General features: G+C 53.7%; 1 protein-coding gene across 1 annotated transcript; it reads right to left on the minus strand.

The window, feature by feature from the left end:
• Positions 1-5,791: 5,791 nt before the first annotated feature.
• Positions 5,792-9,785, minus strand: LOC145517100 (uncharacterized). The gene is made up of 3 exons (XM_081519358.1): positions 7,417-9,785; positions 6,705-7,017; positions 5,792-6,452 (listed from the first exon to the last, which is right to left on the minus strand). The coding sequence occupies exons 1-3, from the start codon at positions 7,651-7,653 to the stop codon at positions 5,824-5,826; spliced, it is 1,179 nt and encodes a 392-aa protein (XP_081375484.1). The 5' UTR covers positions 7,654-9,785; the 3' UTR covers positions 5,792-5,823.
• Positions 9,786-11,841: the final 2,056 nt, after the last annotated feature.

Below are 11,841 nucleotides of genomic sequence, written 5' to 3' on the forward strand. Positions count from 1 at the left end.
GGTGACATCATTTCCTGGGGTTCGTGCTGAGGTCCCTTCCCCAAAACTTCCCAAGCGAATCCCTGGGTTTCTGACTGCTCGACCACCACCCTTAAGCCATGTGCAGGCACAGTGACACCCACCCAGCCCAGCCGACAGCCCTGGGGAGGCCTGGGTGCAGCCAGGGCCTGAGCTCCGAGGGCCCCGCTGCTCTCAGACCAGGCTCCTTCTTCTCATAAGTGGTGTGGCCCTGGACAAGCATATGCCCCTCAGGGTTTCCCCAGTCTCTCCATCTGCAGAGTGGCGGTCATTCTCCCATCTGCTTCCTAGGTCTGTCGGCCTACGAGCAGCTCCATGCCTTTCCACCTGGGGCCGATATCACGTGGAGCGTGTGCGCTGAGACTTCAGAAAGAAAGATTCCTTCCTGGGCTGACACAGCACAGAATGGGGCAGAACGAGGCCTGGATGTGCCGTGGTACCCAGGAAAAGGCACTCCCCCTCCTGACTGTTTTGAGACCCCGCATCCAAGTTGGAGGACCGAAAGGAAGACTCGAAGGTCTCCCTCTCTTATAGAAAAGAGTGGCCAACTTTCTGGTCCTCTGTTTCCATTGAGATTCTGTTCAAGTGTCCCAGCTCGGCTTCTGCGGGTGGCTGAGCTTCTAATGGCTCCCTGCGTTCTTGTCTTTTCCTCTCCAAACCTTCCGTCCTTTTCCCCCTTCTGGGGTGGATGGGCGCTGTCATTGCTTCTACCTTCGAGACAGATTGATGAAAAGTCTGGACCATCGACTCCTTTCCTCTCTTTGGTTCCGTGTCTCTCTCTGGCTGTGTCCCTCTCTTTTCCTTTCTCAATTCAGTCTGTGTCTTCCTCTTTCTCTCTCGTGTGTGGACGGATGGATGCTAGGAATGCACATGTATATGATTAGATGAGGGTTATGTTTTAGGGATAGGTTAGAGGGAGAGAAAGGCTTTAGGTCGGAGTTGGTCATGGGGGAAGGGTCAAGGGTGGTGGTGGTGTTTCTTGGAATCTGAGTGCTGTGCATTCTTCGTCTCTTTCCATATGAACCCCTTCTCAGATACACCACTTGCAAGGAGTCTCTCGTGTTCCGTTTCCTCTCTTTTGCATTTGTGAATGCTTGCTTAGCTTCTCTGTTGTGAAGAGGTTCCATTGGATGGAAACCCATTGGTGTACTTCGTGTACCTCTTTCCCTTACTTGAAGAGACCCATTTCTACCTCCGCCCAGCAAATGGCAAGGAGACTCTGATGTTAAGGAGCCTTTGACCTACGCTTCTTTCTAGCTATCTCATGACATCAGCCTTTAGGGTGAGGTTTTCCCCGATATTGAGGTGGTCTGAGATCAAAACCAATAGCGTTCTTCAGATGTAGCTGTCTGGTTTTCCCATGGACATGTATTGAAGAGGCTTTCTTGTTCCCATTTGGATATTCTCCCCTTCTGTGTCAGAGATGAGTTGAGCATGGATGCTGGGGTCTGTGTCTGGACCCTCAACTTTATTCCATCGATCTGGATCTGTGTGTGTTGTTGTATTCCCAATAGCATACTGTCCGGCTCCTGCTGCTGCTGCTGCGGCTAAGTCACTTCAGTCGTGTCTGACTCTGCGCGACCCCATGGCCTGCAGCCTACCAGGCTCCTCCGTCCAGGGCATTTTCCAGGCAAGAGTACTGGAGTGGGTCGCCATTGCCTTCTCCGATACTCTCCTGAGGATCCTAGTTTGGTCGTCTAATTTCCTTTCACACAACCTTGGATGTCCGTATCGGGGCTTTTTCGTCGGATTGTATTGACAATTTAGGCTCTTTTCTGTTTCCGTACCCCTTTTGCAATTCTTGGTTGGGTGCGAAAATGCATTGGCATTTTGGGAGGAATAGCATCGAAGCTGTGGATTGCCTTGTGGGGCTGGGATATCATTTTCCAAATAGGAATTCTTTCAAGCCCTGAGCACAGCTTCTCTTTCCAGGGATTGGTGTGGGCTTGATCTTCCTTCTTCCATCTCTCGCCGTTTTGTGAGAACAGGTCCTTCCTTCCCTTCTGGGTTAGATGGACCCGTGGGGATCACTTCAGTGAATGGCATTGTCAGTGGGGGTGATAATTCCCTTCTCATTGGAAGACTTTGCTGTGAGTATTAGAAATGCAAGTGATTTCTCTTCCCCTTCCTCCCTGTCCATCTCTCAGAGCCACCGGGAAACAGAGGCCTCACCCAGGGTCACACAGGCCTGAGGAGGTACAACTAGACTGTTGATTCTTCAGGCCCTCAGTGCTGGACATCATCCGGGATACTCTGTGTGTGTCTTCCTCAGTCTGGTGTCCCTTCAGACCTTTCCCTAGTTTTCACAGGCTTGTTGTGTTGGTGTTCTTTGTCTGTTTGGAGACACATCCTTGATAAGCTTTGTGTTTCCACTCATTCGTCTCGCGATGTGTGACCTGTCTTTTGCTTTTGTACTGAGGTCTTTCCCACAGTAGATATCTTTGATTTTGCAAAGTCCACTGTATTCTCCTGGTTTTTTTTGTGGACTGCCTTTTAGTTTTGTGTGTGAAGACTCAAAGCACGTGTCCGGTTTCGGCTCATTGTTCCTCTAGATTTGTGACAAGTTTTCATGGAATGTTTGTCTAGGGATAACTGGAAGTGAACTCGGTGTAAGGTGTCAAGTCTCCATCTTCATTCATGTCATCCCCTGCAGTTTCCAATACCCTGTTCCTGAGTGGTATTGGAGACCTTGAGGGAAGTTTGCTTGCATTGGAGTTTGCGTTTCCACCTTGATTAACTTCACACTGTTCTGCCCTCAGGGACACTGTCAAGGGGGAGTGAGGAGCAGCCTGCACTTCCAGCAGTGACCACACGGTGGGGCGAGTGCTGCTCTCCCCTCTGGGAGCCCCAGGCCACAGGCATCCCAGTGAGGAGCCAGCTCTGTGCTCAGCTGAAAGGAGTTAGTCTCTCAGGAGCCTCTGAGCCCTTCCGTTTGGATCACCCAGGGTGGGCATTTACTGTGACAGAAAAAATTGCCCTGAATTCCATGGACGGAAGAGCCTGGCTGTGTAGAGATCGTGAGTTGCCGTGAATCAGACACAACTGAGGACACAAAAATTCAATAGATTAAAACACTTTTTGGGTGTGGGGGGGAGTAAAAGGGGGTGATGTGGGTTTTTTTGTCTTATAAAATAGCCAAGGGAAATCTAGTTTAAACCTAAATTCACATATATGGGATAGGTATAGCTCTCCGTCACCCTATTAAAAAAACTACTAAACTTTTTTGAAAGTTTATTTTGTAGCTTCCTTGAGCACTTCATTGTGAAGCTTTTTTTTTTTTTTTTCTGTGACTTTGGCCTCATTAAAAAGTACGGTTTGCCTTTACTGGATAATTTTGTTCATTGGTTTCTTAGGGAATCTTGGTAATATTTGAGTTTCCTGGGGAGTATGGTCACATGACCTGGCCCTGGCCAATCGGTGCCTTCCACCTCCTTGGCCACTGTGATTGGCTCCGGACTGGGGCAGTGCCCAATCGGGGCCCAGGGCCGGGCCTCACGTTAGAAGCCAGGGGAAGAGGAGCTCTCGTCCTGCTGGGGTAGGGGAAGGGGTGGGGCCGGGGGAGGTCAGGCTCCATAAGTGGGAGGGGCGTGAGGTCCGCCTGCGGCAGTTGGTGACCTTCCTGCTCCCCTCAGGGCAGAGCCGCCGGCGTGAGAATGAGGGCGCTGCTGAGCCCAGGGACTGGGATGGCCTGTTGCTGCTGTGGTCCCAGAGCTCCACCCGAGACCTGAGGGAAGCCGTCTGCCCGTGAGTCCTCTCCCGCTTGTCTGTCAGCTTGTTTGAAACATGCTGGGTTTTCTGCCCAGCTGGCTAAGGGGAGTCCCTGGAAACGCAAGGGTGTGGGTTTTGGCAGACTTCAGGGAAGACATGCCAGATGAGCCTGGGAGACTCCAGCTTAATCTGGATTCAGGAGATATCTCCTCGGGCCAGCTAGTAATTGTAGGATAAGCCTAATGAGTCTTCACAGGATGAAGAGAGTAACGTGCCAAGGTAGCAATCGATGTCCTCATTCGAGAGGTTGAAGCTGGTGCTCAGAGAAGCGGGGAACTTGGCCAGAACAAGCAGGTGTGCACCCAGACAGAACCCCCAGATCCGGCCATTGGAGCTCAGGGAGGCCACTGGTGTGGCTTGTCCCTGTGGCAGGGGCCGAGGCATGCAGCCCACCCTGATTCCTGCGGGGGCCTGACTTGGGAAGTGCCATCTGGTAGCTTTGAGACTCACCAAACCAAATTGCACTGGAGAGAGGAAGGACACCTTCCTTCATCCACCCCCCACCCGCGCCGGATTCCCACATACCCTGACCCCTTTCTCTGGATTTCGGAGCCATTTCCAGAGTCCCGCTCATATGACCTCATTCGAAGTGCACTGTGGACGAGCTGCCATCTGCAGCTGCTACCACAGCAGCCAAGGGCTTTAGCTCCCGAGTACCTCCCTTCCTTTGGAACTTGGGGGCCCTCTACTCCCCACTTGCACACCACACACCTTTGCTGAGGATTGTGGGGACCCTCACTCAGTTTGCAGCACGTTGTAGCCATCCCTGTCCTCTCAATACCTCCCTTGAAACTCAGCTTGTGAGCTCCTTTGGAGCAGCGTGGCCCACCTGCAACACTGCAACGGAAGAGACACAGCTGACAGTGAAACAGCAGCTTAGATCTGACGGCCGGAAAGCTCTGTCAAAAGGGACCTCCCTCTTCACACCGTAGAGGCTCTAGGAGCCGCCAGGGTTTCGGAACCAGTGCTGGGGCCAAAAGGACTCCACAGCTGTTTTCCTTCCTGGGGAGGGTTCTGGCTCGAGTGGGAATGGCTCAAGTCTCCTAAGGTTCTGAAAGCCCACTGTGTGCAGATTCACGGTACACAGAGAGCAGAAGGTGGAGTCCTGTCCTGGAGGTGGTCACAGCTCACGGATGAGCCAGGCAGGCAGGCAGGCAGGGCATGAGAACACCTGAGCTGCCTTCATGAGTGAATGGTGTGGGGGCAGAGGAAGAGAAGCCGGTCTGCTCCCTCGTGTGGTGCCCAGGGCAGGTTGTCCCCAGAGGAATCCCTTACGACAGTGAGGACTATCACGGCTGTTTCCCAAGGGGTTCTGTCAGTGCGTGTCTTCCCCGGAGCGGTCAGGCCGTCTCTAAAATACACTGGCCATGGGCATTGCCTCTCCTTGGAACTTCCCATCTGTTTCTCTTTTTTATGGAACAGTGAATTTCTAGAGGGGTTCTGGGCCACAAGGATGTTGGGTCATTTTCTAGCCTTCTGTCATGAAGAACGCTTTCCTGGGCGTTGGGGTGGTTTGTTGTTCCAGCTCCCTTTCTTGGCTTCTTTTGGGAGCTGGTGCAACAAGAGGAGCTCAGCCTCTGCCTTCTGGCTGAGATGGCACCCTTCAAACAGCAATGCCTGCCTGGAGATAATGATGGCATTTGCCAAAAGGGCTTCGTTTGGCACATGGTATCTTGAAAGGACGTACAACGTCCTTTCAGCTATCAAAGGCTAGTTCAAAGGACATAAACATGAGAACTCTCCAGTGGAGTCTTACAGTAGGTGGAGCGTCCGAAAAAAACTCCTTCAGTCATTTCACTGAGAGTCATTGATTGGGGACACCAAGAATATAGGAAGGAATGCAGAAGGAAAAGATGAAATTGTGTTCAGGATCGGGCGGAGGGATGAACAGGGCGTGCTTGCCTTGAATCCAGGCTTTGTTGGGGGGTGGGGCATAAAGATGGAACGGGTCTGAAACTACAAAGTGGTGATGGTAACACAGTATCACCAGAGTTACACAACAGTGTTCCCAAATTGCAACAATGATGAAAAAGTTTACTAATCCCAACTTAACCAACAAAAATACAGGAAACCACGCAAAAAAGAAAACATCACCAGAAAGGTGGAAACAAACCAAATGCAAAGCAGTTCGGGGGAAAGGAACTCCATGTCCCCTGGGGGCAGACCGAGTTGACGGCGTCCACGGTGAGCAGACAGGGATGGAGGCTGCAGAGCCGACCGCTCCCCTGGACGTGGTGTTTCCGGCAAGGGCTCTGGGTCTCTGTCCAGAGCGGGGGCTCGTTCTCCCTGCAGGGGTGGGTGAGTCATCGTGGGCGTCTGGGTGTTGCGCGGGAGCCAGGGCAGGCTCTCCCTGCCGAGGCGGTGACTCCTCCTCTGCCTCGGGTTCTCCTGCCAAAGGCCGAGCAGGTAGAGGTGCACGTGGAGGTGGAGGTTCTGGCTGAGGGGGTGGGACATCAGTGCCTGGGGCTGGGGGTCCTGCAGGCACGGAGATCCGATCTGCCCGGTGTGCTGGCCAGTACCCAGCTGGCCTGGTGTCTCTGCGAGGGCAAGTCTCGGTTCTCCATCTGCCCTCGGTGGATCCCTGGGTCCTGCACCTGGAGCCACCACCTCTGTAGGGACAGGTCTGGGAAGTGGAGCCTGGTTCCAGTTGGAGGCCAGTGCTAGAGCTGTGGGAGAAGCATCGTTTGCCCGCAGGCCAGCCTTGGCATGTGCGTATCCCGGGACAGAAAGCTTCCAAGAGATTCCCAAAGAATACCCAGGGTCGGATGTCTTTTGGGACTGAAGTGTGCAAGATGGGGGGCGGGGGGTGTGAGGCCAGCGCTTGCTGCAGGCCCAGCAGCAGCTTTCGGGGACTCGTCCCTGTGTAGCTCAGCACCCCCTCCGCACACACTCCCGTACACCAGCCCCAGCGTCCTCACCTCTGTGCTCTGGCGTGCTGGGCTCCAGGTCCTCCTGCTGCCTCAGAGGCCGGGGTTCTCGGGACTCTGGGTCGGAGCCGGGTGTGCTGAGCTCCGTGGCAGCCTCAGACTGGGCCGCCGGGTGTATCCTGGGCGGTGTCTCGGCAGCAGGCCTTCCCCGCCTCCGCTTCGCCCCCGGTGGGGCTGATGCCTCCGTGGGCACGCTCACCTGGAGCCTGCACTGGGCCTCACGGGCGGGGGGGTGGTGCTCCGACCCCTCCCTCCGGGAGCTGGATGGGGTGTCCCCGTCCTCGGCCTCATCACGTGGGAAGCTCTGCAACGACAGTGACCGTCAGCCAGCCATGCTGGGAGTTTTCCGAGCTGGGCCTGGCCAGTGGAGCCGCTGCTTCGGCCTGCTCGAACTTCTCTGCCCAGAAGGGTCAGAGACGTGTGTCTGCTCAGATCCCCACCCGGGAGGAAAGAGACCCACCTGAGGGTGTGAGGTCAGCCTGGGCGGCCGGCCCTGCCCGCACTCTCCCCATCCCGCCCAGCATGCTCTCCCCTGGGGTGTGGACACAACTTGTCCGCAGGCTTCTGACCCCACATCCACCTGGGCTTCCTTGAGGGAGACACGCCCCGAGAAACCCGCATCCACACACACAGGCAAAGGACCCGGTGTTTCCGGGTGGCATGGGAGAGGTGGCCTGGCCCGGCCTGGGGCTCCCCGTGTTACCTTTCTGTTTCTCCGGGCAAAGGGCCAGAGGCGTCTCGGGGGTGCCCTGAGCCAACGTCGACAGGGTGCCCACGCACACTGCCTGTGAGCTCTCCTGAGGCCCCGGCCTCTGGGCAGGGGCAAACAGCAGAACATCTCGGCAGCAAGTGATCTGGCTGGGGGCTCCTCTCCGCTCTCGAGGCCTGGATACCCGGGTTGCGGGTTCTGTTGGGTTCTGTTGCCGGCAGGTGACATCATTTCCTGGGGTTCGTGCTGAGGTCCCTTCCCCAAAACTTCCCAAGCGAATCCCTGGGTTTCTGACTGCTCGACCACCACCCTTAAGCCATGTGCAGGCACAGTGACACCCACCCAGCCCAGCCGACAGCCCTGGGGAGGCCTGGGTGCAGCCAGGGCCTGAGCTCCGAGGGCCCCGCTGCTCTCAGACCAGGCTCCTTCTTCTCATAAGTGGTGTGGCCCTGGACAAGCATATGCCCCTCAGGGTTTCCCCAGTCTCTCCATCTGCAGAGTGGCGGTCATTCTCCCATCTGCTTCCTAGGTCTGTCGGCCTACGAGCAGCTCCATGCCTTTCCACCTGGGGCCGATATCACGTGGAGCGTGTGCGCTGAGACTTCAGAAAGAAAGATTCCTTCCTGGGCTGACACAGCACAGAATGGGGCAGAACGAGGCCTGGATGTGCCGTGGTACCCAGGAAAAGGCACTCCCCCTCCTGACTGTTTTGAGACCCCGCATCCAAGTTGGAGGACCGAAAGGAAGACTCGAAGGTCTCCCTCTCTTATAGAAAAGAGTGGCCAACTTTCTGGTCCTCTGTTTCCATTGAGATTCTGTTCAAGTGTCCCAGCTCGGCTTCTGCGGGTGGCTGAGCTTCTAATGGCTCCCTGCGTTCTTGTCTTTTCCTCTCCAAACCTTCCGTCCTTTTCCCCCTTCTGGGGTGGATGGGCGCTGTCATTGCTTCTACCTTCGAGACAGATTGATGAAAAGTCTGGACCATCGACTCCTTTCCTCTCTTTGGTTCCGTGTCTCTCTCTGGCTGTGTCCCTCTCTTTTCCTTTCTCAATTCAGTCTGTGTCTTCCTCTTTCTCTCTCGTGTGTGGACGGATGGATGCTAGGAATGCACATGTATATGATTAGATGAGGGTTATGTTTTAGGGATAGGTTAGAGGGAGAGAAAGGCTTTAGGTCGGAGTTGGTCATGGGGGAAGGGTCAAGGGTGGTGGTGGTGTTTCTTGGAATCTGAGTGCTGTGCATTCTTCGTCTCTTTCCATATGAACCCCTTCTCAGATACACCACTTGCAAGGAGTCTCTCGTGTTCCGTTTCCTCTCTTTTGCATTTGTGAATGCTTGCTTAGCTTCTCTGTTGTGAAGAGGTTCCATTGGATGGAAACCCATTGGTGTACTTCGTGTACCTCTTTCCCTTACTTGAAGAGACCCATTTCTACCTCCGCCCAGCAAATGGCAAGGAGACTCTGATGTTAAGGAGCCTTTGACCTACGCTTCTTTCTAGCTATCTGATGACATCAGCCTTTAGGGTGAGGTTTTCCCCGATATTGAGGTGGTCTGAGATCAAAACCAATAGCGTTCTTCAGATGTAGCTGTCTGGTTTTCCCATGGACATGTATTGAAGAGGCTTTCTTGTTCCCATTTGGATATTCTCCCCTTCTGTGTCAGAGATGAGTTGAGCATGGATGCTGGGGTCTGTGTCTGGACCCTCAACTTTATTCCATCGATCTGGATCTGTGTGTGTTGTTGTATTCCCAATAGCATACTGTCCGGCTCCTGCTGCTGCTGCTGCGGCTAAGTCACTTCAGTCGTGTCTGACTCTGCGCGACCCCATGGCCTGCAGCCTACCAGGCTCCTCCGTCCAGGGCATTTTCCAGGCAAGAGTACTGGAGTGGGTCGCCATTGCCTTCTCCGATACTCTCCTGAGGATCCTAGTTTGGTCGTCTAATTTCCTTTCACACAACCTTGGATGTCCGTATCGGGGCTTTTTCGTCGGATTGTATTGACAATTTAGGCTCTTTTCTGTTTCCGTACCCCTTTTGCAATTCTTGGTTGGGTGCGAAAATGCATTGGCATTTTGGGAGGAATAGCATCGAAGCTGTGGATTGCCTTGTGGGGCTGGGATATCATTTTCCAAATAGGAATTCTTTCAAGCCCTGAGCACAGCTTCTCTTTCCAGGGATTGGTGTGGGCTTGATCTTCCTTCTTCCATCTCTCGCCGTTTTGTGAGAACAGGTCCTTCCTTCCCTTCTGGGTTAGATGGACCCGTGGGGATCACTTCAGTGAATGGCATTGTCAGTGGGGGTGATAATTCCCTTCTCATTGGAAGACTTTGCTGTGAGTATTAGAAATGCAAGTGATTTCTCTTCCCCTTCCTCCCTGTCCATCTCTCAGAGCCACCGGGAAACAGAGGCCTCACCCAGGGTCACACAGGCCTGAGGAGGTACAACTAGACTGTTGATTCTTCAGGCCCTCAGTGCTGGACATCATCCGGGATACTCTGTGTGTGTCTTCCTCAGTCTGGTGTCCCTTCAGACCTTTCCCTAGTTTTCACAGGCTTGTTGTGTTGGTGTTCTTTGTCTGTTTGGAGACACATCCTTGATAAGCTTTGTGTTTCCACTCATTCGTCTCGCGATGTGTGACCTGTCTTTTGCTTTTGTACTGAGGTCTTTCCCACAGTAGATATCTTTGATTTTGCAAAGTCCACTGTATTCTCCTGGTTTTTTTTGTGGACTGCCTTTTAGTTTTGTGTGTGAAGACTCAAAGCACGTGTCCGGTTTCGGCTCATTGTTCCTCTAGATTTGTGACAAGTTTTCATGGAATGTTTGTCTAGGGATAACTGGAAGTGAACTCGGTGTAAGGTGTCAAGTCTCCATCTTCATTCATGTCATCCCCTGCAGTTTCCAATACCCTGTTCCTGAGTGGTATTGGAGACCTTGAGGGAAGTTTGCTTGCATTGGAGTTTGCGTTTCCACCTTGATTAACTTCACACTGTTCTGCCCTCAGGGACACTGTCAAGGGGGAGTGAGGAGCAGCCTGCACTTCCAGCAGTGACCACACGGTGGGGCGAGTGCTGCTCTCCCCTCTGGGAGCCCCAGGCCACAGGCATCCCAGTGAGGAGCCAGCTCTGTGCTCAGCTGAAAGGAGTTAGTCTCTCAGGAGCCTCTGAGCCCTTCCGTTTGGATCACCCAGGGTGGGCATTTACTGTGACAGAAAAAATTGCCCTGAATTCCATGGACGGAAGAGCCTGGCTGTGTAGAGATCGTGAGTTGCCGTGAATCAGACACAACTGAGGACACAAAAATTCAATAGATTAAAACACTTTTTGGGTGTGGGGGGGAGTAAAAGGGGGTGATGTGGGTTTTTTTGTCTTATAAAATAGCCAAGGGAAATCTAGTTTAAACCTAAATTCACATATATGGGATAGGTATAGCTCTCCGTCACCCTATTAAAAAAACTACTAAACTTTTTTGAAAGTTTATTTTGTAGCTTCCTTGAGCACTTCATTGTGAAGCTTTTTTTTTTTTTTTTTCTGTGACTTTGGCCTCATTAAAAAGTACGGTTTGCCTTTACTGGATAATTTTGTTCATTGGTTTCTTAGGGAATCTTGGTAATATTTGAGTTTCCTGGGGAGTATGGTCACATGACCTGGCCCTGGCCAATCGGTGCCTTCCACCTCCTTGGCCACTGTGATTGGCTCCGGACTGGGGCAGTGCCCAGTCGGGGCCCAGGGCCGGGCCTCACGTTAGAAGCCAGGGGAAGAGGAGCTCTCGTCCTGCTGGGGTAGGGGAAGGGGTGGGGCCGGGGGAGGTCAGGCTCCATAAGTGGGAGGGGCGTGAGGTCCGCCTGCGGCAGTTGGTGACCTTCCTGCTCCCCTCAGGGCAGAGCCGCCGGCGTGAGAATGAGGGCGCTGCTGAGCCCAGGGACTGGGATGGCCTGTTGCTGCTGTGGTCCCAGAGCTCCACCCGAGACCTGAGGGAAGCCGTCTGCCCGTGAGTCCTCTCCCGCTTGTCTGTCAGCTTGTTTGAAACATGCTGGGTTTTCTGCCCAGCTGGCTAAGGGGAGTCCCTGGAAACGCAAGGGTGTGGGTTTTGGCAGACTTCAGGGAAGACATGCCAGATGAGCCTGGGAGACTCCAGCTTAATCTGGATTCAGGAGATATCTCCTCGGGCCAGCTAGTAATTGTAGGATAAGCCTAATGAGTCTTCACAGGATGAAGAGAGTAACGTGCCAAGGTAGCAATCGATGTCCTCATTCGAGAGGTTGAAGCTGGTGCTCAGAGAAGCGGGGAACTTGGCCAGAACAAGCAGGTGTGCACCCAGACAGAACCCCCAGATCCGGCCATTGGAGCTCAGGGAGGCCACTGGTGTGGCTTGTCCCTGTGGCAGGGGCCGAGGCATGCAGCCCACCCTGATTCCTGCGGGGGCC

This window comes from Giraffa tippelskirchi, chromosome 8, assembly GCF_054371585.1.
Source record: "Giraffa tippelskirchi isolate mGirTip1 chromosome 8, T2T-mGirTip1v1.2.pri, whole genome shotgun sequence".
NCBI classification, from domain to species: Eukaryota; Metazoa; Chordata; class Mammalia; order Artiodactyla; family Giraffidae; genus Giraffa; species Giraffa tippelskirchi.